The sequence below is a fragment of the Anolis sagrei genome, chromosome 4 (genome assembly GCF_037176765.1).
Source record: "Anolis sagrei isolate rAnoSag1 chromosome 4, rAnoSag1.mat, whole genome shotgun sequence".
NCBI lineage: Eukaryota > Metazoa > Chordata > Lepidosauria > Squamata > Dactyloidae > Anolis > Anolis sagrei.
The window spans coordinates 65021787-65048727 of NC_090024.1; the positions used below are offsets into that span (position 1 = coordinate 65021787).

Below are 26941 nucleotides of genomic sequence, written 5' to 3' on the forward strand. Positions count from 1 at the left end.
GCTATAACATGCAAGTTGTGTAACATGTCTATTTTTAGAAGAATTAACAACTTTCTGAAGTGCAGGATTTAAAGAATTATAATTGTTGGAGCATGCCTACTCTGTATCTGGCACAAAACTTCAGGGATTCTATTTACATATACTTCATGGATTTCCTTAAGGTGGCTTTCAGTAGAAAGGGAAATGAACGCAATAAAATCAACGCAAAATTGTCTGAAAAGTTTTGTTCTTGGCCCAATGAAATGCCACTATGTAGTTGAAACACAGCACTCACAGTCTCCCCAGAAACTTCTCTAGTGATATCTGGTTTGACTTCTCACTTGAGTCAACTTTTGTGGTTATTTTCTATAGGTATTTTGTGGCAATGATGATGGTCACATTGACCCTGGATTGCAAGTTAATCAAGGAACGTGCTAACAGTTGAGTAGTCTTCCCTTTCAAACAGGATCAAACTTTTGGCTACTCCTATTCTATTCATTCAACTTCCCCCAGAATACAAGTTCTTCCAGACAAAGCTCTTTTTTTTGCAGGGTGGGAGTGGTAAAAGTATTCTGTTTCTTGATTAGGTTTTCAAAGGAGAATAAATAATAATTACAGACCAGTGTCTAACCTCCCTTTTTGGGCAAGGTGATTGAGAAGGCACTTGCTCTCCAACGCCAGGCAATCTAGTGTCCCTTCCACACAGCTATATATAACCCCACATTATCGGCTTTGAACTGGATTATATGGCTGTGTGGACTCAGATAACCCAGTTCAAAGCAGAGATTGTGGATTATCTGTATCAATATTCTGGATTATATGGCTGTGTGGAAGGGCCCTTGGATGACACACACTTCCTTGACCCATTTCAAACCGGCTTCAGACAGGATACAGAGCTATTATCACCTTAGTGGATGATCTCCAGCTCAATACAGACAAGGGGTTTGTCTCCCTGTTGATGCTTCAAGACCACTCAGCAGCCTTCTATACCATCAACCATGGATTGCCTGGAGGGACTAGGAATTGGGGGCATTGTGTTGCAGTGGTTCCAGTTGTATCTCTCAGGCAGGTTCCAGATGTTGGTGCTTAGGGATAGCTGCTCCTCCAAAAAGGAGCTGTTACGAGGCATTCCACAAAAGGGCCATTCTATCCCGCTGGGAGACATCATCCATAGGTATGGGGCAGGGTGTTTACAATATACCGATGACACCCAAATATATTTCTCCATGCCATCAAAAGCATCTTTAGCTAAGGATAGTGTGTCTCCTCTGAATGAATGCCTGAAGGAGGTAATGGGCTAAATGAGGAAAAAACAAATTGAAACTGAACCTAGACAAAATAGAGGTACTATCAAGGATCCTAATCTGGGGATGGAGGCATGTCAGCCAGTTTTGGATGGGGTTACACTTCTCCTGAAAGATTGTGTTTGCAGTTTGGGAGTGTTCCTGGATCTGTCTGTCCAAATGTCAGCCCAGGTAGATGCAACAGCCAGGAGTGCTTACTACAAGCTTTCTTGTGAAAACATGTTTTAATATGTTTATTTTAAAGAATGTTTTAAGGTGAATGAGTGTTTTACAATGTTGTAACCCACCTCGAGCCATGAGGAGACGTGGGCAAGGAATAATTACAACAACAAAACAACAACAACAACATATTCGTAACCCCAACATTTTCCCATGGCTTCCTCTGCTAACCACAGAAAGATAGCACAGTTTTTTAATGTACTTTGATTGCTAGAATCCACCCAGTCAGAGGCACCCTCTGTGGTTTGAGAAGGCTGCTGAGCTGACCTCACACCACAATCAAACCCTTTCAAACCCTTTGTTCCAAAGTGATGCCTCAGAGTCCTTTGCAGTGTTCCTTTGGATTTCCATGCACTACCCAGGAGCAACTAAAAATGTGTGCCAATGCCAAATGGTAGGCCATATACAGTATTAGTTCTTACACACTGAGTACTGTATATATAAAGCATTCACCACATGCTATTGTGCACATGTCTTTTTCAGAGTGCTTTTTTATTTAGAAAAGAAAGTGAAGCAGCTCTGATTATATGTCACCGTGCATTACTGCACCATAACCACAAATGCAGAAAGAAAGGGATGTGTTATCCGTCTAAAGGAGCACTGCAGGCCAAATTTAAATTTAAAATAGTATTTGTAACCATCCTCCATGCTGCCATAAACACACATTTTATGCAGTTCCTTTTTGAATATAAAATTAATTCCCTTTCCTGAGTGGCACTACAATAAAAAAACAGATTGAAATACAGTATTCAATTATCGCTAATGAAAGAAAACTTAGATGGAAATGAAAACTATTTGCCTTCCAATGGATATATAAATATTACCCTATAATTTTCTACTCTGTGATCAAAATGAAAGGATGGAAGTTAGGAATGCATTTTTCAAGCTGAAGGATTTCCAAAATGGAGTTTATAACCTAGTCAACTCTATAAAATCCATGTGGTTATCATAAGTTGTCAGGCAATTTGAAGGCACACTCACACACGCAGCTTGTACCATAAAGAGCTGATTACAACAGAATACCAAATGGAAAGGATAATGCTAAACTGAAAGGAAAAGAACTTCCATTTCTGTGTTTTAGTATTAATAGTAACTGGCTTCCTTTAGGTTTTTTTGTGTCAGGAGTGACTTGAGGAACTGCAAGTTACTTCTGGTGTGAAAGAATTGGCCGTCTGCAAGGATGTTGCCCAGGGGATGCCTGGATGTTTTACCATCTTGGAAGAGGCTTCTCTTGTGTCCCTGTATGAGAAGCTGGAGCTGACAGATGGAAGCTCACCCTGCTCCCCGGATTCGAAGGGCTGACCTTTTGGTCAGCAGTCCTTCTGGCACCCATTGCACCACCGGGGTTAAACTACATTTAACCTCCGTTCACCTTTAGGTAAATGGAGATGAAATATAGGGATGCATGGGACAATCTGTCATGCTTCAAAATACTATTCTCAAGTGTTATTGTTATTATTATTTTATTAATTCATTTATATTTGTCCTTTTCATAGAATCATAGTTGGAAGAGACCTTGTGGGCCATTCAGTCTAACTCCCTGCCAAGAAGCAGTAAATCACATTCAAAGCACCCCTGACAGATGGCCATCCAGCATCTGTTTAAAAGCCTCTAAAGAAGGAGCCTCCACCACACTCTGGGGCAGAGAGTTCCATTGCTGAACAGCTCTCACAGTTAGGAAGTTCTTCCTAATGTTCAGGTGGAATTTCTAGTACCAGGGCTAAATGTAACTAGTTTAATTTTAAAACAATGCAGCTAGATACATTTGCAAATGTCAATTAGACAAATTAAACAAGTCTATTAAACTAGAGGGCATATTATATATATATTCTTAGGTAAATGTAAATTTAACTTGATCTGTTCTGGAATACTCTGCTGTACTATCCTGGTATTATTATTGATCATCTTCATGTTCTCTGAGACAGAAAGAAAAATCTATCTTTGGCATAATTCAAATGGTTGATCTCCTTTTCTTTGTCCTCGACAGGTATGCTTAAAAATGAAAGAATACATTCAGCTTCAGAATCTTCATTTGAAACCAGGAAGAAAGTATAAAATATAATAAATACAAAAATGTTATGCATACAGTTTTTAGTGAGGTTTTTTTTCGTGTCAGGAGAAACTTGAGAACTTGAGAAACTGCAAGTCGCTTCTGGTGTGAGAGAATTGGCCGTCTGCACGGATGTTGTCCAGGGAATGCCCGGATGTTTTTGATGTTTTGCAATCCTTGTAGGAGGCTTCTCTCATGTTCCCGCATTGGGAGCTGGAGCTAACAGAAGGAGCTCATTCATACTCTCCCAGATTTGAACCTCTGACCTGTCAGTCTTCAGTCCTGCCCGCACAAGGATTTAACCCATTGTGCCATCGGGGGCTCCATTCATACCATATTCAGTAAGTTAATATGTAGCTGTAATAAATATAGGAATGTATCTTTCAACATAAACATAGCAGTCTTTGGGGAAAAAAGTTCCTCTCTGAGGTCAACTTTATCTGAAGCTACATGCTATTTTGCCCTAACAATCAAGTCCCACAATCATGCTTTCTTATGCTGAGTTCTTCTTATCCAACTCTTTCATCCTTTAGAGAGATTTGAAAGAAGCAAAAGTTCAAACCAAGCTCGGCAGACGGAATGACCACATATCCTGTAATGCTGCTCTTGGGGCCGAGTACTTTTGATTTCCACTTCAGAATCAGCACATTGCAGGCAGATGGCGAGACACTTATTTTTCCATTTCTCTCTCTGAACCTCAATTGTGATAGCGCTCTTATCTTTGTACTACTGTCCTGATGAAGGACAATAATTTCAGTTTTATTGAACCTGCCTGTTTTACCATTCTTTTTGTTTTAAAGCACTTTAAAAGCAAAAAAAGGCATTAATTTAATTTTGCCTGCCTGTGCTTTTGGTTGAAACCTAGCATACTTTAGTCTAAAAAGTCCAGATTCTCATCTGGTATAAATCATCTTCAGCCCAATAACTTTAATTTGTTAGCTGTGCTGATTTATGCCAGGTGACGTTTTGAGACCAAGAACTGGAACTTGTTTTGATTAAAAGGCTGGGAGGTTGCAAAGACTTACGAAAAAAGCATCTCTAGACTATTAGAAGTAGTGACTAAGAGAACTGTTTCATTTTTAACTGACTTTGGTTAGCCTTAAAAGTTGTACTTAGCACTGAACCCTTAAACCTATAAAACTGCTGAGTTACAAGCACAGCCAACTAATGGTAGGGAAGGGCATGTCAGGTCAGGATTATTAAGCACAGAATCCTAAAAGCCCCATCAGAGTAGCTCTTGAATCTGTGTCCAAGCTTTTGAGGAAAGGTTCACCATTATGAACCAAAAGGAAATTTCTGAAACATTTGGTTCAAATAGTATCTTAAAACAAAATGGAGAATCCTGCATATCTTTACCTTGTGCTTCTGTAGATAGGACAACATATAGAAAACAGCACAGTGCATATTTAGTAGAATTTCTCAATGCATTGACCTAATGCCCAGATAAACTGAAGCCCAAAAAGATTACTTCTACAAAATCTCTCTCCTACTAAAGTGAAGATTTTCTATAATCTCACACATGACATTAGCATGGATAAAGCAAACTCACTGGAGCAGCGAGCCTTAAAATTGAAAATGTAACAGGTTTACAAGTTTTGCACAAGATTTAAAAGCAATGATACAAACAGAGGGTACATCTACACCGTAGAAATAATGCAGTTTGGTACCACTTTATCTGCCATGGCTCAATGTTATGAATCTCTGTCCCCTCCCACATACCCCTATATCCCAGAATATCAAGGCAGAAAATCCTACATTATCTACTTTGAACTGGAATATATGGCAGTGTGGACTCAGATAAAGGTAAAGGTTTTCCCCTGATATGAAGTCCATTCGTGTCCGACTGGGGGTTGATGCTCATCTCCATTTCTAAGCCAAAGAGCTGGCGTTGTCCGTAGACACCTCCAAGGTCATGTGGCCAGCATGACTGCATGGAGTGCCATTACCTTTTCTGCCAGAGCGGTACTTATTGATCTACTCACATTTGCATGTTTTCAAACTGTTAGGTTGGCAGAAGCTGGGGCTGACAGCTGAAGCTCACACTGCTCCCCGGATTCGATCCTCTTACCTTTCGGTCAACAAGTTTAGCAGCTCAGAGGTTTAACCCACTGCACCACCGGGGGCTCTGAGGACTCAGATAACCCAGTTCAAAGCAAATATTGTGGGGCTTTTTGCCTTGATATTCTGTGATATAGGGCTGTGTGGAAGGACCCTGAGAGTTATAGTTTTATAAGGTCTTTAGCCTTCTTTGTCTATAGTCAGGGTACCTCTCCAAACTACAATTCCCATGATTCCATAGCATTGAGCCATGACAGATATAGTGGTGTCAAATTGCATTAATGGATGTAGTCTACACTAAGGGGCCTTCCACACAGCCATATAACCCAGGATATCAAGGCGGAAAATCCCACAATATCTGCTTTGAACCAGGTTATTTGAGTCCATACTGCCATATATTCCATATATTTCAAAGCAGAAAATGGGGGATTTTATACATGATCATTCAGATTAGGTAAACTGTGATTGATCTACATTTGCATTTTTCGAACTGCTAGGTTGGCAGATGCTGGGGCTAACAGTGGGAGCTCATCCTGCTCCCTGGATTCGAACTGTCAACATTTCGGTCAGCAAGTTCAGCAGCTCAGCGGTTTAATCCGCTATGCCACCAGAGGACCCAATAATTTATGTCATTATTCTATTTATATTTCTCATTCATAAATGTGTATAAATATATAATTCTTATTTAAAAGAAACAAGACTATAATATATACACTGTATTTCTTGCTGTTATAAAAAGAAGGAATCCTCATAATTCTGCAATGTTGCTTTGAAGAAATCATATCCTACCATAATGCACTGGGAGGGGGAAGCTTACATAACTTATTACTGTGCAAGACCAACCATTTAACTTACAAAGAGAATTGCCAGTCCATACTGTGCTGCTGACACAGCTAGGACAAAATCCAGTATAATTTCAGACTATAAAATATGCTGTGCTAGACTGGCATTTTTGGCAGCAATTCCATTTTCTTCATAACATACAGTCCCTTCCTACTGTTTCTTGGAAGAAATTATTCTCTAAACAGTGCTATCACTCATATTTTATTTAACGCTCAAGCAGAAGCACAAGTGTATAGATATTAAGGAGCAACTGATTTATTAACAAGATAAGTTATAATATCCTTGCTTCTTAAGCCCCAGAAACATCATGTGGATTGCTTTGAATTTTGGCAATTCCCAAACACCACCCACTGTCCACTGCTACTATTTCTGCTACCTTGCCAGCCATCTCTCCACAAAAAATCAACACTGACACTGAAATACAACACCGTCTGAGCTCTGCGAATACAGCATTTTTCCAAATGAAGCAGAGAGTGTTTGAGGATCAGGACATCCATAGGGATACCAAGATACTTGTTTGTAAAGCTATTGTCCTCCTAAGCCTGTTCTACGCCTGTGAAACATGGATTGTCTACAGATGTCACATTCAATTACTGGAACGATTCCATCAGTATTGCCTCTGAAAAATCCTGCAAATTTCCTGGGAAGACAGTTGGACCAATGTTAATGTGCTGGAAGAAGCAAAGACCACCAGCCTTGAAGCAATGCTCCTATGCCATTAACTCTGCTGGACTGGCCACACTGTGTGAATGCCTGATCACTGTCTCCCAAAGCAGTTACTACATTTCCAACTCAAGAATGGAAAACAGAATGTTGGTGGATAAGAAAAGATATTTAAAGATTTGCTTAAAGCTAACATTAAAAACTATGGCATAGACACTGAGAAATGGAAAGCCCTGGCCCTTGAGCACTCTAACTGGAGAAGTGGAGGTCAGCTGTGACCAGCAATGCTACAGAATTCGAAGAGGATCGAATGGAAAGTGAAAGGGAGAAATGTGCCAAGAGCAAGGCATGTCAAGCCAACCCTGACTGGGACTGCCTTCAATCTGGAAATCGATGTCCTCAGTGTAGAAGAACACGTGTGTCAAGAATGGGGCTCCACAGTCACCTATGTATCCACCGCAAAGACACTACACTTGGAAGGCCATCATACTCGGACAATGAGAGATCACCTAAGTTAACTAGATTATCGGGAGATTATTGGAGTTAAAAGTTTAACCCTGGGACCCTCTGGCTGAAACCGTCCCCTTTTGGGACATTCATCCCATTAAAACAAAGTCTCCCCAGTGGGTTAATCCACCTGTTTGTTTTCGCGGGTAGCAGAAGACAAGGTGGTGAGAGGGTGGCCCTTTCGTCCAGCTTTGGAGGAAGATCAGAGCTCATTAAAAGTGCCACTCACTGAAAGATTAGACAAGGGGGATTTCTTAACTAGGAGGCAGGACATTTGAGGGTGGATGGTTCAACTCATTTGGGGCCCTTGGAAATTGAGGGCCACAACCCCCCAGTTTTGGGATTTCTTGGTGACTGAGATGTTGCAGCCGGCAAATTACAGGGATCCTATGAACCAGGCCCCCGGGTCCCACCTTCGCCTGCAATTGTTGTCCTGCTTTTCTATCCTTTCCACCCCCAGGTGGAAACAGCAGCACAAGGCAGCCACTGAATGTGGCAGCCACTGAATGTGGAAACCACTACACAGTTACACCATAATAAGGTGTAGCCACAAAGAACAATTCTGCATTTAGTGCTTTAAATAAACCCCCAAACGACAGACCTTAATGCTCTCTCTTTGCTTTGCACTGGCCATTATTATTATTTATTATTTCAAATATTTTTACCCCGCCCTCCTCAACCCCCGGGGGGGGAGGGGGATGCAGGGTGGCTTACAGCCGGCAACGATTCGATGCCCCTATATACACATAAAACACTAGAGCACCTCTACTAGAATTAGCTGCTTCAACTAATGTAACTATATGCATGGTTAGAAACAGGTTTTAATGATCCCAGAGCAAGAATGTACTACTTTTATGAAGCTTAGGAGCATATATAATGGCGGCTTGAAAACCTCAGAGCTCTATCTTTTTCCCAACCATGAGCTAGAAACAGCGGTAAAGAGCAATCTGGATAAGACAGAAAAGTTGAGCAAGGGCTAGGAATGAGGAGGGTTAGATTAAGATATAAATTAATTAAAAATATATCATTGTAATTATCATATTATTGAACAACAGTGACACTTGGTTTGCTTGCTTGAGCACAAACAAAACATTTTAACAGGGAAATCTCCTATTTTCTGTTTTGTGCTTGAACAAATATTGGGCTGTAGAAAATCCATTTGGATTAGCATTTTGACTTAAATCTGAACTATTTTCAATTTGGCTTTTGATTTATCATCTTGGAGCTAAACTGCTGTGAGAAATTTGGAATAAGCCCAATTCTATTTTGCTTTAGCATTCCTTGCATAGCTAGCCACCATTTGCTTTTAATTACCGCTCAGTATGTCCCTATAAGTGGTATGAACGTGGCTTCTATACTCAATTTTTTCAACTTTATCAACTTAGAAAGCAACAAGGTTTTCTCTTCTTCATAAAAGTCTAACGTTATAACCATGTTTTATATTTTAGAATAATACCAAAGAGGAAATGAAACAAGCTTTCCAGGCAGATTCTGTGCAATACACCTGATTCACTTCAGAGGTGATTTCCTCACCCAGCTTACTGTGTGACCATAAAAGCTTTAAAAAAACAACTTGATTTAATGTTTCTGTTTATGTAAGGTGTCCAGTTTCCAGAAGTGTCTCGTACTGGTGTTTTTAAACTCAATTAAGAAATTAAGCTCATTTTCAGCTGTGTGCCTAGGGACCAACAATTAAAAAAAGAGAGAATTTCAAAGGAGTAAGTTCATAACTATGTAAAAAACCCTTGTGTGGTCTCAAATCCATAATGTACTAGCACTGTATAACTTGTTAAAAGTTAATATAAAGGGTCAAACTAAACATGATGTTTGATTATGTGAATGTTTTTCACATGCTGCTGTTGTTTGGCACAAAGCACTTCAGCAAATGTGTTGTCGAAGGCTTTCATGGCCGGAATTACTGGGTTGCTGTAAGTTTTTTGGGCTGTATGGCCATGTTCCAGAAGCATTCTCTCCTGAGGTTTTGCCTGAATCTATGGCAGGCATCCTCAGAGGTTGTGATGCAGGTGAACATGGCCATACAGCCCAAAAAATTTACAGCAACCCACTTTAGGGAAGTTTTGACATGAAATAAAGGTTTGGAACAGAGGACACTGTAGAAAATGGCAGTACACACAGATACCTTTATTTTAACAGTCATTTATGAAAAAACTCTCTTGGGCTCTGTGGAACTGATGTCCAGGACCGAAAGCTTGGGCCTGATACCACTTGGGCCTCCTATGCTTGTTTCATGTTATATAGCAATTATCTTACTTGTGGGACCATTTTTCCTTTCAATTATCATTTGGAGGAAGATTCAAGTGCTGTTCAAAATTTGTCTTTGAAAGAATTGTAAGAATATGAGTCCAATTCACTCAATGAAACTAATTTCTATTTTAAGTTCTATGTGATGAACTTTTTTTCATGTCAAGAGCGACTTGAGAAACTGCAAATCACTTCTGGTGTGAGAGAATTGGCCGTCTGCAAGGACGTTGCCCAGGGGATATCTGGATGTTTTGATGTTTTATCATCCTTGTGGGTGTCTTCTTTCATGTCCCCGCATGGGGAGCAGGAACTGACAAAGAGAGCTCATCCGTGCTCTCTCCGGCCTGTTGGTCTTCAGTCCTGCCAGCACAAGGGTTTAACCCACTGCGCCACTGGGGACTCCTATGTGATGAACTGAGACAGGGTCTTCTATAGCTTGCTGGTCTAATAGTTTCAACTCAAAATCAAACAGTATCATTTCATCTCAGCTAACACAGAACTGGGGTTTAAATAGGCGAAGTAAAATTTATATACAGCTTCTTTCATTCTGAACACTGAAGTTGACATTTTGAAATTGGCAGCTGCAGGGCCATTCCACTAGCTCTTTAGAAAGGCTACCTCCACCCCATATCTTTCTGTTCTTCAAATTTCCAGTCAAGCATGATAACTTTTGTAGCTTTAAGAACAGATGCCTGAAGACCCTTGCCTCCCCCCGTATTTTATGCATTATATAGTGTACACCCGAGGAAGGGACTGTCCTGTTTGATTTATATAACATCAATAACATTGTGGAAACTTGTGGGAACCTTTGACATTAACTGAAGGAAAGAAGTTGGCAGCATAAGTTTTTGTAGACTTCATTCTGCTTCATTAGATGCACACAGTAAAGTGCCCAGCCTGTGGTTGTGGTAGCAATACACACACACACACACACACACAACCACCACCACCACCACCACAACAACAATAATTAGATTCTTGAAAAATCCCAAGTTTTTGACAAGTGTTAAAAAGCAATGGATCACCAGTGGTCCTCAACCTGTGGGTCCCCAGATGGTTTGGCCTTCAACTCCCAGAAATCCTAACAGCTGGTAAACTGGCTTGGATATCGGAGTTATAGGCCAAAAAGAAACCCACAGGTTGAGACCCATTGGATTAGACAAAGTTTTATTTGGTATTCATTTTTGAAAGATTTTAATTAGCAATTGGATGTCACACAATTCCTTGACCTTAAAATGTTCCTACCTAACCTGTAGATATACAAGATTTAACTTCTAATGAAATCTAAAATTAAAGAAATACAGCATCTGAGGAGGCTGGCTGGTCAACTATAATAGTTGAGGCCTTCAAAAAAAAAAAAAAAGGGCTATCCTTTCCTGTCACTATAAGGAACATTTAAAATTGTAGACACCACTGGAGATCCCATAATTAGGCCAGACATGGGCAAACTGCAGCCTGCAGGACCTGTGTTGTCGCCGCACCCACCCTGCCGAACCAATTCATTTTCATTTTATTTATCTACTTTATAGGTATCCTACCTTTCTTTCAATACAGGGACTCAAAATGTTTTTATTTCATAAAATGACAAATTTCAAACCACAGACACAATATTCCCTGTAAGTATAATTAGGTTGGGCATTTGAAGTTTCTAAAGGAGAACTACAACCCACAATCCTGAAAGCAGAATTATGTTTAGAGAGCTAATTGTGTTCCTAAAAATGGTGGAGGAATAGCAAGCTGTGAAGATTCTGCCTTGGATCCCACCCCAGCAGAAAGAGAGGAAATACATTCAGAAAATAAAGATTTGACCCTCAGAAGCTGTTCACCTGTATCTTCACAGTCTGCCATTCCTTCACCATGTAACAAGCAACTCACTTCCACAATTGCAAAAAAATAAAATAAAAAAAAAAAAGGTTTGCTATGTCATTATGTCTAATTCAGCTATTAACAATAACAACATTTAGTTTGTCACTACAAGCTTGGAGAAATTTGTAGGCAAATATGCAGAAAAGCAAGGGACATAAGAGAAGCAAAATCTATGAAGATCTAGCTATGTGCTGGTAAGGTTGTGAGGAGACCAATAGGAACTATAGGAGAAAGTATGGAAGATGAGATAGTGGATGAATAGAAGGAATACAGAAACAACAAGTAAACAGGGAGTTGGATGGAATGGCCCATGAGGTCTCTTTCAACTCTAGGATTCTATGACTCTATTTGGATGTTGAATTAAAAGCTGCAAGGGATTTAGAAAAATCTATTTTTAAGCATGTTTTGGTTTTGGCCATGTTAAGTTGTTTGCCTGACACTCCTTGGCTCACATACATCAAATATTTCCTGTAAGAAAAGTTGTTCTCTTTACCTGCCTTGAAAGCCAAACAAAATATGCACATACCTTGGCATTTTGCAGAGGAGGTTGGTAACTCGACGGCCGATAATACATCCTTTGAGTGGGGTCAGTGTGGATGTCTCCAAGAAATAGCTCCTCTACTAAGTGGTCTAAATTATGGTGAAGGTATTGTTTCTCCACACGGATGAGTTGAAGTTCATGCATAGCGAAATTCAGTGCTTTGGTGCATTCATAACCATTCTCTTCTCTCCAAAGATCATAGCTCACATTCTGCTCCCAGGGTTTGCCTTCTGATACAAATCCAGGGCATGTACGATTCACCAGCTCACTTAATCTTTCAGCTACCGCCTCACTGTGGCAGATTATCTGTATATTATGTAGCTGGTAATCAGCTTCAGTCCCTCCTCGAATGATCCAGGATGCTTGGCGAAGGCGGACTTTACCACGGAGAACCAAGGTATAGGTTGGGTTTGTGCAGTGATTACCTCCATAGTAAAACTGATAGGCCTTGAATGTATTATTATGGTAGAATCTGTAGGATCTTGTGATGAATTCTGGGCCTGACCTAACTTCACAACTGTAACAAATTGGAAAAAGGAAAAAAAAAGAAAGTTAGTAAAATGGTTAATCATAACTATCAGAGCCAATGTGGCCACTATTACCACACATTATGAGTATCTTTATTTTTCAGAATTTGGAGGAGTTACTTTTATAATTTCCAGAATTCTCAAAGATAGGTCATGCTGATGGGGGGGGGGAATTAGGAGCCCCCGGTGGGCGCAATGGGTTAAACTCTTTTGCCGGCAGGATTGAAGACCGACAGGTTGCAGGTTTGAATCCGGGGAGAGTGTGGATGAGCTCCCTCTGTCAGCTCCGGCTCTCCATGTGGGGACATGAGCGAAGCCTCCTACAGGATGATAAAACATCAAAACATCCGGGCGTCCCCTGGGCAACGTCCTTGCAGACAGCCAATTCTCTCACACCAGAAGTGACTTGCAGTTTCTCAAATCACTCCTGACATGAAAAAAAATTAGGGGGAATTGGAGAATGTAGTAAAAAATAAGCTTTTCCAAATACTGTTTTTTTGCAGTATTTTCAAATAGTGTAACTTTTTTTTATTCTCAAGAAAAAGAGGTGTAACTTGGAAATATAATATCATCTGATAAAACCTAACTTGAAATCTTAGGCAATCATTGGGCAGACTTCAACTTCACACCAGTCTTTTTTCTTCTTCAGTCTGATCCCCAACTATTTCATGGCATCTGTTCTTTGTAAGATCTTGCCTAATAAAAAGGTCTGGAAAGCTTGAAAGCTTGCCAGTTTCTTGTGGATTCTGAATTGACCTAATGAAGATGTTGTTAAAATGGGTTTTAGATTTATTCTTTTGGTAAAGGCTACTACTTCTACATTTTATGTAATCAGAGCATTGGCACTTTCATATTCTCCTTGTATTTAATAATATGTTCTAAAAGTATATTTTGAAAATAGAGCTGCTCAAATTACCTTTTATTTACCATCTCTTTAAACGCATGCTGTACTTTGTTTTTTGGATTTATTATTATTTTATTCAAATAAATGATTAGCGAAATGAGAAAGAAAGACGAGGATACTCTGATTGTGATTTTCCTGCATGGCAGGGGGTTAGACTAGATGGTCTCTTCCAACTCTTGTTATTCTATGATTCTATGTGTAAACCAAATAAAAAGAACATGTTGATGACTACGTCTTTTCTATACAATATTTTATTTAGAATCTATTTTATTCTAAGTATTTTAAAGGCAGACCGATATTTAATTATACCCTTTTCAATTTATTTTTTTATCTTTCATGTGGATAGCCCTACAACTCACTGATTGCTTTTCAAAGATAGCATACGTTTATTGAAAGAACACTTTTAGCCTATATTTCCAAAGACCAGTTCCCTGTCTCTCAAAATTGTATTGTCATAAATTTACTCTAATCTCAATAGGTTTTTAAATGACTTGTTCCTTAATTTTATTTCTGTCAAATAGAATTTCTTAAACTAACCTTTCAAGGCAATTTCTTTTGTAGAATCATAAAATGTTTGAACATACATGTTTCTCTTCTGTCATGCAGAACAATAATTACGCATGTGCCCCCCCCCCATAATTTCTTTAAGTCCAAAATATACCAGTATCCCTAGGTGATATGAGTCAGTTTTGCCAAGTTTTCCAGATTCCATACCATTTTCGAACTTCTAGTCACTATCTACCTACCTACCTATCTATCTATAAAATTTATTTTGTGTCAAAAGCATTGAATAAATAAACAAGTATAAAACTGATAAAGTGGATAAAATGGAGGGAACACAAGCGGCTTAGTCATTTTAGACTAAAAACAGGCAACAGCGACCACATTGTCTGTAGCTTTAAGCAGTTCTTCCTCTGTGCATGAGGCAGGGCATTGTGGACAAGCATACAGATGCTGAGTTGTTTGTTCTGTTCCACAGTCGCACAAGGTGGAAGGATTATTCTAGGCCAGTGGTTCTTAACCTATGGGTCCCCAGGTGTTTTGTCCTACAACTCCCAGAAATCCCAACCAGTTTACCAGCTGTTAGAATTTCTGGGAGTTGAAGGCCAAAACATCTGGGGACCCACAGGTTGAGAACCACTGTTCTAGATAGTGCCATTTTGCCAGGTTGTCCTTTGATCTCCCAACACCACTTCTAGGTCTGTTTAGGGACTTCCAAGTTGCCCATTCTTGGTTTGCCCCTGGAGGCAGACCCGCGTGGGGGGCATCCATTTGGGATTTCCTGGTTTAGCTGCCCTGGGGGTTACTCTTGATGTTGCTGGGGGAACATTAAGAGGAGTGGTGGTTCTCATGAAACTTAACTTTGATTTGAGTCTACTGGGAGGAGGCTGATAGTCATGCAGTGGATGGCTTTCACAGTGTTCAACTTCTGGTTGCACATTAAAGGGGGCGGGGGGCAACGCCAGCTACCTTATAAAGTCTATCAACAGCAGGTATAGGTTTGAGACATCCAGTGATCATCCCACATGTTTCATTCAGTGATATATTCACCTGCTTTGTATAGGCAGACTTGTGCCAAACAGGGCAGGCATACTGAGCGGTTGAGTAAAACAAGGCCAGTGCTGATGTTCTTATTAAGTTTGGGTCTTCACTCCATGCACTACCAGTAAGTTTCTGCAGGATGTTATTACATGTAGCTACTTTGTGCTTGATGTTCATTCCAACCCAAAAAGCACTGCTTTACAACATACATGTCACATAATATAACATAAAGCCAAGAATTTATTCACTAGCTTTTCTAAGCGGGTATATAAAATGTAACACATGATGGTTATTGAAAAGAGAAGAGAAAAGTGCTTGGAGGGTGTTAAAAGGGTTGTCAATTGGATTATAAACTACAGAAAAAAAGTAATATAAAAAGCCTCTTTACAGCATGCTTTTAAAATTTTGGCTCTTGAATTTTAATGTTAACTGAATTATTTTAGTTTTTTAGACTCTCATTCATCAACATCCTTACCCAGTGGAAACCCAATGTCCTTCGATCATAGGAGGCATTTGTACAGTGATCCGTGCTCCATTGTGAAGATGTTTTAACATATGATGACACTGTGATTCCTTGAAAGTCCGCCATGCATTCTTCTCTAGTGATCGAGGGTGAGACCTGCTCTCTGGATGAAGAAGTGCAGAGCCTTCTCCCAGCCCTGGGATGCCAAAGACAAAATATGAATGTCCTGATGAGTTTGGACAATTAAGCACATGTATAAAAGACCAGTGTCACGACACTCTTCTGTATTGATTTTGCATGCCTGACATATTCTGTATTAACTATATTTTACCATATAAAAAGTTGCAGAAGCTGGAAAGCCTGTAAGGATATTTACACACTACAAAAATCCATGCATTCTCTCATATGTGTGCAACTACATATACTTTTGTTCATGCTAAAAAATGGAAATACCATATACACTTCAGTGTCAACGGATTCTATGGGGAATTACAGTATTAGTACAGCTACAGAATAATCCTAAGCATTTTTACTCAAACATAAAGCCCCAGAGAATCCAATGTTTTTACTCCCTGTCATGTATTCCCAGGATTGTAACCTTAACAATTTCAGAATGATTCACTATAAATATTTATTATTTTTAAGCTCTCTGGTGAGCTTGAACTCATTCTAAGCTTTATACTTTCTGAATTTCCTCCTTCAAGTACTGGCTATTCAATAGTATTCTTTTTTTATTATTTCCTCCTCCTTCTTTTTCATATAAATCTCTTTTAAATCTCAGTTCACATGAATATTCTTTGCACACCCACCCTGTTTACTTTATACACCTCCGATTTTTCTTCCTCATTGGAATTCACTGTATGTTTCTTGCATTTCTCACCTTTAAGAAACTCCCATGCATAATGAACTGCATTCCTGGGTTGTTGTAAGTTTTTTGGGCTGCATGGCCATGTTCACCTGCATCACAACCTCTGAGGATGCCTGCGATAGGTGCAGGCGAAACATCAGGTGGGAATGCTTCTGGAACATGGCCATACAGCCCAAAAAACTTACAACAACCCAGTGATTACGGCCATGAAAGCCTTTGACAATACATTGAACCCCATTCCCTTTGGGCAATTCTGACCATGAGATCTCACCTACTATTTTCTCAAAGGTCCTGAAATCAGCTGTTTCAAAATCAAAAATGTATTTATTCTTGAAACTTGCTCTAGATTGCATGTATACATATAGTTGCTCATTCTACAGCATTAAACATTTCCCCATCTCAAACACTTAATAGCTCAAGTTAAGCATTTGCATAGTTCAGTGGATAAAGATTTAAACTGAGATCTAAGTTCAGATTGCCCAATCCAGCCATCAACACTTTGCTAGACATTAGCAAATTGTTATACTTCACTCTGTGTTTTCCTTGTATAAAACGAGAACAGCTGCAATTTGTGACAGTATAAAAAACCTGAAGTGCATCCATCTTTTGCAGTTCTGTGCTCTTTAAAACATATTGCACCTCCTTTTGAGATCCTTGCCAACAGAAGTGCCCCTAGTGTCTGATTTTGAAGTAGGTCAGATTTTGTTTTCTTTCTGCTGTCATCAACTACCATCCCTTTGTGCTTTCCCCTAAAACTCAAAAACATCCTTTGAAAATCCAAGTCTGCTCATTTCTATATAGCTATAAGCCTTCATTTGCAGCCAACATTTCTGTTTCTGGTTAGAATGTGAGACAAATCTTAGAAATAGATCATACGAATCTACCTGTGTTTTCAATTTCTGAGCAGTACCGCCTAAATCATTATTGTATGGGCAATAACTGTAGATATTGACACACCTCCATGCTTTCCTGCATATTAACAAATACCAGCATCTATTAAAATACTGTGTTCTTCCTCCTAACTCAGTATTTCTAATAACATGCCGGGAAAATCCAGAATGAATTTTAATTTAGATAGTATGTAACAGAAATGAAATATCTCAATCCAAACCCGAGGTACAGAATTGCCACGTAACAATTCCCACATTGTTGGAAATTTAATTTGTCCTAAACACACTAGAGCAGGCATGGGCAAACTTCAGCCCTCCAGGTGTTTTGGACTTAATCTCCCACAATTCCAGCCGGAAGGAATTAGAAATTAGAAAAATCTAGTATAATGTACTACTATGTAAAAATACATAGGACCACACTGTAAACCTGTTATTCAGTAAATCAAGGCTGGATTTACACTGCCAAATAATGCAGTCTGAACTACATTGACGATATAATGCAGATTCAAACTACATTGTATGGCACTGTAGATCCAGTCTAAATCTTGCTCAGTTTGGATCTATGCTTCAGTAACCTGAATTCATGTAGAAACGAGGTTCAATTTATGAAAAGACACTCTGTTATAAAAACATTAATGTGAGGATTTTTCTTTTCTAATAGACTTTTCAAGTAGAAACTTGTCTAACTTTTAAATACATAATTTACTTAAAAAATGGCTTTGTTTATTTAGTCAGTAGACCTAAATAATTAGGAAACTATGCACTAGTCTTATCTTTAGATGTAGTAAATTGCTAAATAACCTTTCCACAAAGTATCCTAATCACAATGTGAAAGGTATACAATTACAATGAAGAATACTATGTCTCACTGTAAAGCAGATGTTTCTGTTTTTAGCTCTAGTTTGGTCACTCTGAACATCAAAAGCAGTAAAATCTTCCAGCTCTGGTCTGTAAATTGGACAGGAAGAGATGGAAGACAGCAGAACATTGAAGGCACTGTAAAAGGTAACAGGCTTATTTAGCTTAAAATGTTAGTGCCTATTGCTAAAACTGGAGGTTGCAATGCAGAGCTCTGGAATGCATTAGAAAAACCTGTGGGACAAGGAAAAAAATATTAAAGTGTGGCGACCCTAGTCGGACACATAGGTCTCTGGCACATGAATCAGTAGGCGTTTGGGCCCTCTGTCAGTCTCTTATTGACCCTTCTTTTCATTTTCCTATTGGAGCAGAATGTAAGGAGTATTTACAAATTTTCTAACCCAAATAAGAATTGTGATCTCAGCATGTCCACATCTTGTCACAAAAATTAACCGCAGTGAGGTTTTTGATCCACAGTAACAGTGAAAAGACAAATATTTGTTATCTATGTTGTCTATCTTGTCATTGTATAACCAACATTGGATGTTTGCTGTATTTGTGTTCTGTGATCTGCGTTAAGTCCCCTTTGGGGTGAGAAGGACAGAATATAAATATGTAAATAAATAAATAAATCACATTTTCATGTTAGACTTTTGTATGCTTTAACTATGATATATTGCAGCCTTTTCAATTTGTCAGTAATCTTGAGTCACAATGGTGGAATTTATATAAAATTCACCTTCATTACTGGTGTTTCTGGGTAAAAGTTAAGGCCCTTTCCCTTCTTTTCCAAATGAAATAGAGGGGGAAAGCTCTATAATTTCCTCCATTTTAGGTGGAATAATTTTTACATCTGCCTTGCTATTGATATAGACATAAACCCTGTGCTTGTTTTTAGGCTTGGATTGCTGTTATTAGTCCCATTCAGCATTATCTTCTTTGTTTGTTTGTTTTATTTATACCCTGCCTTTCTCCCAATATGGGACCCATCGATAGTTATTAATATCTGAATCACATATTTATATCAATAAGAGGTCATTAAAGTAAGCAGCTGACTTTCAAAAAGTTAAATGAAGAATTCCTCTTCTATTGCAATCTGAATGAACTCCACCAAAAATACTTTAATTTTGTTTTTTTTAATCTTAAATTATAAAATTTATGTACTTTAACACATGGGCCCTGATATAACATCCTATGTTATGTGAGAAATAATTTGATGTAATTTAACGAAAAGGCAAATGAGCCATATCAAGTATTGTACTTCCAGGTTTCACAGGATAACTTAACAGATAAATTGAAGGATATAAATAGTTACTTTGAAACTCAAAAGGAATAAGGTTTTAGAGCTTGATTCAATGTGATTTTCATTTCTAAAATGAATAAATACTGGAAATAATAATTACAACCTACATATTGCTTCATTATTAGCATTCTTTTGGGGGAAATAAATTGCCCAATTTTTTTTTGTTCAGGACTGTGGATAAATGCAGTATGAAAATGCAATATGGCGATAAATCATAAAACAACCTGCCTTAACAATGTGCATAACTCACTGATATTCCAGACTACAAAGATAGTAGGAGTTATATGAGAAAAAAAGCAATTACCATAACCTCAAATATTTCATGAACCTCAAGTACTCAGTAATGCTGTAGCAAGCGAAATCTGAAGGAATGAAACAAACAATAAGAAATGTGCATTTATTTCACACACATAAAAACTGATTATATGGAAAAGTTATATGTTTGGTTTGTTTTACAATCTTTGGACTTTAGATACATTACTGAAATGATTTTGAATTTGAGTCCTATCCTGGGTGAAAGATGGGAGACACATTAATTAAAAAAATCTTATTAAAAGTTTCTGAAGGTGAATGATTTAGTACATGACATCTCAAACTTTTGTGGAATCTGGTATAAGCAGAGAAAACCAGGACAATGGATAGGTTCCAGCTGTAAGCATCCTTTGACATTAAACAAGTTTTATTCTGACTTATGATTCCAAGAAGTTTTCTATGTTAGTGAGATATATTTAAATACAGAAAAAATAAGAATCTTGGCTGAATTGCTTTTCCTCCCTTTTTAAATATCCAGCAGGTAAGCAAACTAAACCACTTCAAAAAGGTATGCTAGAATTTGAATGCGTGTTTATGCAAATATTTATAATATATTCCTGGATTGGAAAATGTTGTCCAGCTGGCTGGAACACAGCTATGTGACCTAAATATCTTGAAAGCTCTTCCTTTTAATTATTGTTTGGCTAGCTGTTGATCAATATTGGTAGGTGGTTAAGGGATTAGAGTGGTAGCTGTGATGTCAGTTCTCAACAGTGCTGTCCAAAAGGCAAATTTCATTTCGGTTTGCCTTCATAGAAGCAATATATAATCAAACACTGAGAAGCCACAATCCTTCTCTGACAGCATTGCTGGAGAACTTTATGCCCGTTTCTGAGTGTTCCTTTTTACAGATGTCCCAGATACTCGTAAAATAAAAGAAAACCGAGAAAGAAGTGTAGAGGACACATTAGGGAAGGAAAGAAAAAGTTGCTTTATGTTTGGAACTTTTTTAAAAATGCAAGGACGTAGAAAATCCTTCCAGATTAGACACATATATCCACTAAGTCAATGATCTTTTTGGCATAGTGTATGCTGGATGGGCCCCAGGATGGGTCAGAGGGAGGAGGGAATGCCATTGGCTTTTTCCTATTTATGCTGTTCCAAACTATTTGTTTTGATTGATCATCCTATGTATGTAAAGTTTAGACAGATTAAGAGCATATGTATAAGATTGTTAATTTACACAAAGGGTAATGTTGACAGCATTACAGTCAACAAATACTTAGGTTCGATTCCCCCCAATGAATATCATAGGTTCTCCTTTATGTCTTTTTATGTTAATGTACATAACATATAATACAATCTTCTCCTGTCTCTATTATGCACAATAATGTTACTTGGAGGACTACCTTGGAGAGTGGTTTACTTCGTTTCATTGAAGGTTTATAAGCAGACATTGCATGGTCAGCACGCAGGACTACTGTATATTATTATTATTATTATTATTATTATTATATTTATATCCCACTTTGGGCCCCCTGGTGAGCTCCGATTGCTAGGCCCAGCTTCTGTCAACCTAGCAGTTTGAAAACATGGAAATTTAAGTAGATCAATAGGTACTGCTTCTGCGGAAAGGTAACAATGCTCCATGCAGTCATGCTGGCTACATTACCTTGGAGGTGTCTATGGACAACACCAGCTCTTCGGCTTAGAAATTGAGATGAACACCCACAGAGTTGGACACAAGTAGACTTAATGTCAGGGGAAACCTTTACCTTTTGCCCCATTTCTCTCTCTCACACAATGCTGTTGTAGGCCTGTCTTTTTCAGCTTTTTTTCCTATTGCAAACATAAAAAAATGGCTTCTGCAACCTTCCCTGCTCCATTTACTTATTTCAGAAGGTAAATTTATTTATTTATTATTTATTTATTTCGAGGTTTTATATACCGACCCTCTCACCTTCAAAGAGGGATTCGGACCGGTTCACAACATGTGTTAACATACAAAGAATATACAATAATGACACAATGCCACTTCATTACACGATTAAAATATCAGCACCATACACATTAAAACATTATCATCACAGTTAAAAGAGCCAAATCCTCCAACACCATCAAAATCCCATTCATCATCCTCCTTTCATGTGGGCAAAGAATTAAATCAGTTGTCAAATGCCACGTTCCACAACCAGGTCTTTGTTAGTTTCCTGAATGTCATGAGGGAGGGGGCAGTTCTGATCTCTAATGGCAGGGAGTTCCAAAGTCGAGGGGCCACCATCAAGAAGGCCCTGTCCCTCGTCCCCACCAGCCGTGCTTGTGCAGGTGGTGAGACCGAGAGCAGGGCCCCTCCAGACGATCTTAGTAATCTTGATGGTTCGTAGGGGAGAATACGTTTGGAGAGGTAAACAGGGCCGGAGTCGTTTAGGGCTTTATAGGTTAACACCAGCACTTTGAATTGTGCTCGGAAGCTAATCGTCAGCCACACTTGACTCACCTGTACAACTGAAGACTATGTAGATGTTTCCAGGGATCACTAACTGTAGCTCTGTTTATAGTATGCTGTGATTTGAAACTCCAGTTGGGCTGTCATAATAACTCTCACAATGCCTAATGAGCAGATTAAATTTCCCATCCCATAATTATTTAATCATTCTTTAATATTAATATTCTTAAAGCACAATGTGCACTTAGAAGTTAATGTGTTTGGTGTAATCCAAGTAAGCTTTCATTAGAGCAGTGGTTCTCAGCCTGTGGGTCCCCAGGTGTTTTGGCCTACAACTCCCAGCCAGTATACAATCTATTAGGATTTCTGGGAGTTACAGGCCAAAACATCAGGGGAGTCACAGGTTGAGAACCACTGCATTAGATACACTGCATACAGACATTAGTGTCCTAACTTGGTCCTCCATAGAGTATTCTGTCTAGGAAGGCATTTGCCCCCCCCCCCCCCCTAATTTCCCTGATCTCGGGTCAATGAAGGTAAAGGTCGCATAATAATACCACTGACACCCATTGTTTATGAGTTTGAAAGTCTTCTAAGAAGATGGACACCGTCAAATCTTGCATTTTGCAAATCAGATTACTGGATAATTGTGACTTATAAAATTACTAAGGAAAATTAAGAAAGTCACAGCAATGTTGGTTTCATTGCTATCACATTGCAACAACAGGGTGACTTCCTAACAGGACAAATGTGTAAAGAGGTTGCAGTGTGGCATTTATTAATATGTGATTTTTTAAAAAGTATTCAAACAATTCTTCTGTTGTATTTTTGTTGTGGCAATAACACCTACATTAAAGGTGGGCCAAATGCCTTTTTCTTATGCTATCTTCTTTAAGAAAGAAGGCTTAGATCAAATTGTCACCTTTTGGGTAGCACATCTGATGGCAGGCATGGGCAAACTTCAGGCCTCCAGGTGTTTTGGATTTCAAATTCCATAATTCCTAACAGCCGGTAGGCTGTTAAGAATTGTGGGAGTTGAAGTCCAAAACACCTGGAGGCCCGAAGTTTGTCCATGCCTGTCTTATGGAGTAATGAAAAGGGCACTGTTCCATCCAAGCATAATCCTAGTACTGAACATTGCAAAAACCTTTTGGTTTCATATAGAAAGGAACACACCCCAAAGAGACATCAAGAATTTTACAGCTTGATCCAAAGCATGTACTTGCAAAAGCAAGTGCTATCAAGTTCTTCTTAGTAAACAGGCTTAGGACTGCAGCCCTAACATTCTTAATAAGCAGGTACAAAATGGATTGCAATACGAGATTAATGCAACACCAAAAAAAATAAAATAAAATAAAAAAACCCCCCAAAAAACCAGAATGAACTGCATTGAATTTGGAGGAAAATGAATTTAGGTAAGGGAAAAATGTTAAGTAGAGGAGTAGTTTTGGAAGACAATATTAGAAATAGAATGTTCTCTCAGAGATAGTTGCACAATGTTCTTCCCTTGAAGTTTAAGGGACCATTCAGTCTCTGTTCCCCAAACGACTTTGAGATGCAGTCCTACAACCTCCCTAAAACCCAGGTGGCTGAGGCGATGGTCTAGATCAGGGGTCCTCAAACTTTTTAAACAGAGGGCCAGGTCACAGACCCTCAAACTGTTGGAGGGCTGGATTATCATTTGAAAAAAAAAGAATGAATTCCTATGCACACTGCACATATCTTATTTGTAGTGCAAAAAAAAAAAACCACTTCAATAATACAATAATTAAAATGAAGAACAATTTTAACAAATATAAACTTATTTGTATTTCAATGGGAAGTGTGGGCCTGCTTTTGGCGGATGAGATAGGATTGTTGTTGTTGTGTGCTTTCAAGTCATTTCAGACTTAGGTTGACCCTGAGCGAGGGCCGGGTAAATGACCTTGGAGGGCCATATTCAGCCCCTGGGCCTTAGTTTGAGGACCCCTGGTCTAGATCCAGGGAAGCCTTGCTACCCCTCTATTCTGCCTTAGTCAGACAATACCTGGAATACTGTGTCCAATTCTGGGCACTGCAATTTAAGGGAGATGTTGAAAAGCTGGAATGTGTCCAGAGAAGAGCTACTAAAATAATGAGTCTGGAGAACAAACCCTATGAGAAGTGGCTTAAAGAGATGGGCATGTTTAGCCTGCAGAAGAGAAGGCTGAGAGGAGACATGTATAAATATGTGAGGGGAAGTCATAGGGAGGAGGAAGCAGGCTTGTTTTCTACTGCCTTGGAGACTAGGATGCAGAAGAATGGCTTCAAACTACAGGAAAGGAGATTCCACCTGAACATGAGGAAGAACTTCCTAACTGTGAGAGCTGTTCAGAAGTGGAATTCTTCTGTCCTGGAGTGTTGTGGAAGCTCTTTCTTTGAAGGCTTTTAAACTAAGGCTGGATGGCCATCTGTCAGGGGTGCTTTGAATGTGATTTTCCTGCTTCTTGGCAGGGCCTGGACTGGATGGCCCACGAGGTCTCTTCCAACTCTAGGATTCTAATATTCTACATTAGCATTAAAGTCTGGCAAGAATACATGGAAATAAAGTACAACAAAGAGTTTCATGCATAAGAGTAAAGCGATCAGATCACAAGAGTTTACTTCTGGTCTTTAAAAAAATGTATTGATATCAAGTATCACTGATATAAACATAATGTCTTTATTCAACATGTTCAAGAATAACCCAAGGGAACAACACTTATCTACAAAAATTCTTCATATTTCTGCCAAGTGACTATGACCTCAACAAATTGATTCTCTCCTATTCCGTTTCATGTGTTCCCCAAATGTTCTCATCCAATGACACTGTAGTCCACATACAGGGGAGTGAGGGAGACAGACAAAGCTCCCCATTATTTTCAACTTCTCTCAGCAGCGGCTGGTTTGATCTAACTATTGGCCCTGATTTGTTTCACATTTCAGCCAAAGTTTAAAACAGCTCTGTAATCCCAAGCAGATGATCCTGTGAGTCTAACCCTATAATTATACCTTCTCTCCTTACTTAGCCTCTAACTTCAACCCTTCCGTTTTGACTTCTAGACACCCAGATGAGAGAATTTTAAAGTACACCTTGGCATCCAGGCAGGTCTTTCTCAACTGTATTTACAGAGTCTGTATATACTGTGAGTGAGATGGGGGGGGGGGTGTCTTTTGAAGAGCAAGTTCTTTGCCTATAAAAAAGGCAGGATACACAGAAAAGTTGTAAACTTTGCTCTTTGTGGTATCTGGGTACTTTCATTGCCCAAACCAAGGGGAAAAGTAATTTCTACAACTACTTCAAATAAGTATGCAGATGGGTTTCTGGATCTTTAGATATCAACAGTGCATAAAATTAGGCATGTAACTGAGTAAAGTATCTGAATAATGCAGTTAAGTTTTCAGAGATGTTGACTCTCCACAGCTGTCACTGTGAAAAAATGGAACCGTGATGCTTAGCCTCTCCAAAAATTCAGTGATGCATTTAGATGGTAACTTCATAATCAGCTTGATACCAATTCATTTTATATTGGACAGCCATCCAGCAACAATGTTAAGTCTCCCAGTAAACATTTCTGACATATGTTATTTAAAGGGCACTTAGCATGAAGAGGCAGACCTCGTGGCCATCCATATGTAGCTAGACTATAACTTCCACTATCCCCTAACCACTATTTATGCTGAATGGAGTTGAGAAGATTTAGGTACCGCTGGAGTAGTATTTTAAAGATGCTCGTAGACTAGCAAAAGTTGCTGGAAAGACTAAGCAAAGCTTCTATCTTACAAACCTTTCTGTATTCTTCAACATCATCAGACTTGTAGATTTGGTAATATGTTATATATTATATATACTCTGAAAAGAAAATGATCAAAATTGCTCAGCAAAAGGTTTATGTGGTTTATGAGCAGTAATGAAGTAAGTGGGCAAGCTGGTGCTCTTAACAGAGTAGTAACTGGCTAAAATTCTTTTTATTTATTTATTTATTTATTTATGGTATCTCTATGCTGTCTTTCTCAGCCCGAAGGCGACTCAAAGTAGCTTACAAACTGGCAAGAATTTGATGCAACAGTAGTCATAAAACACAATTAAAAACATTTAGCACACATTATGAAAACATGTAAAAATCATTAAAAACATTGTCTAAGCTATTCCATGTTCACTCTTTCCTGGTTCCATATTCATCCATTACACTGCGTTTCCAAAAGCTTGTTCAAAGAGCCAGGTTTTTCCTTTTTTTTTTTGAAATGTCAGTAGGGAGAGGGCCGATCTATTATCCCTAGGGAGAGAGTTCCATAGCCAAGGGACCACCACTGAGAAGGCCCTGTCTCTCATCCCAGCCAGGTGCGCCTGTAACGAACACATGGACGTTGTTTACAAGAGAGAACTCTTGTATCTCTTTTGGGGTTCCTCAACATGCTGTGAGGAGACAGCTCATAACAAAGGGCAATCTAAAGCAGATTTTAATATAAACCTAGTTTATTCCAGATGTAGAATTCCATGCTCTTTGCAATGAATGTGTTGACAACAAGATACACAACAAAATTCAGTATAAGGAAACATAAACTAGTGCATATTTAGGATATAAAACTCCTAGTCAC

The 26941-nt window shown here is 38.8% G+C and overlaps 1 protein-coding gene across 1 annotated transcript in view; it reads right to left on the minus strand.

Annotated features, from left to right (window-relative positions):
* Window positions 1-26941, minus strand: part of APCDD1 (APC down-regulated 1) — a 42248-nt gene that overhangs the window by 10530 nt on the left and 4777 nt on the right. The window contains exons 2-3 of the mRNA XM_060775033.2: window positions 15741-15924; window positions 12278-12809 (exon numbers count right to left, since the gene is read on the minus strand). Coding sequence (XP_060631016.2) covers window positions 12278-12809; window positions 15741-15924 — 716 coding nt within the window. The remainder of the gene's footprint in view (window positions 1-12277; window positions 12810-15740; window positions 15925-26941) is intronic.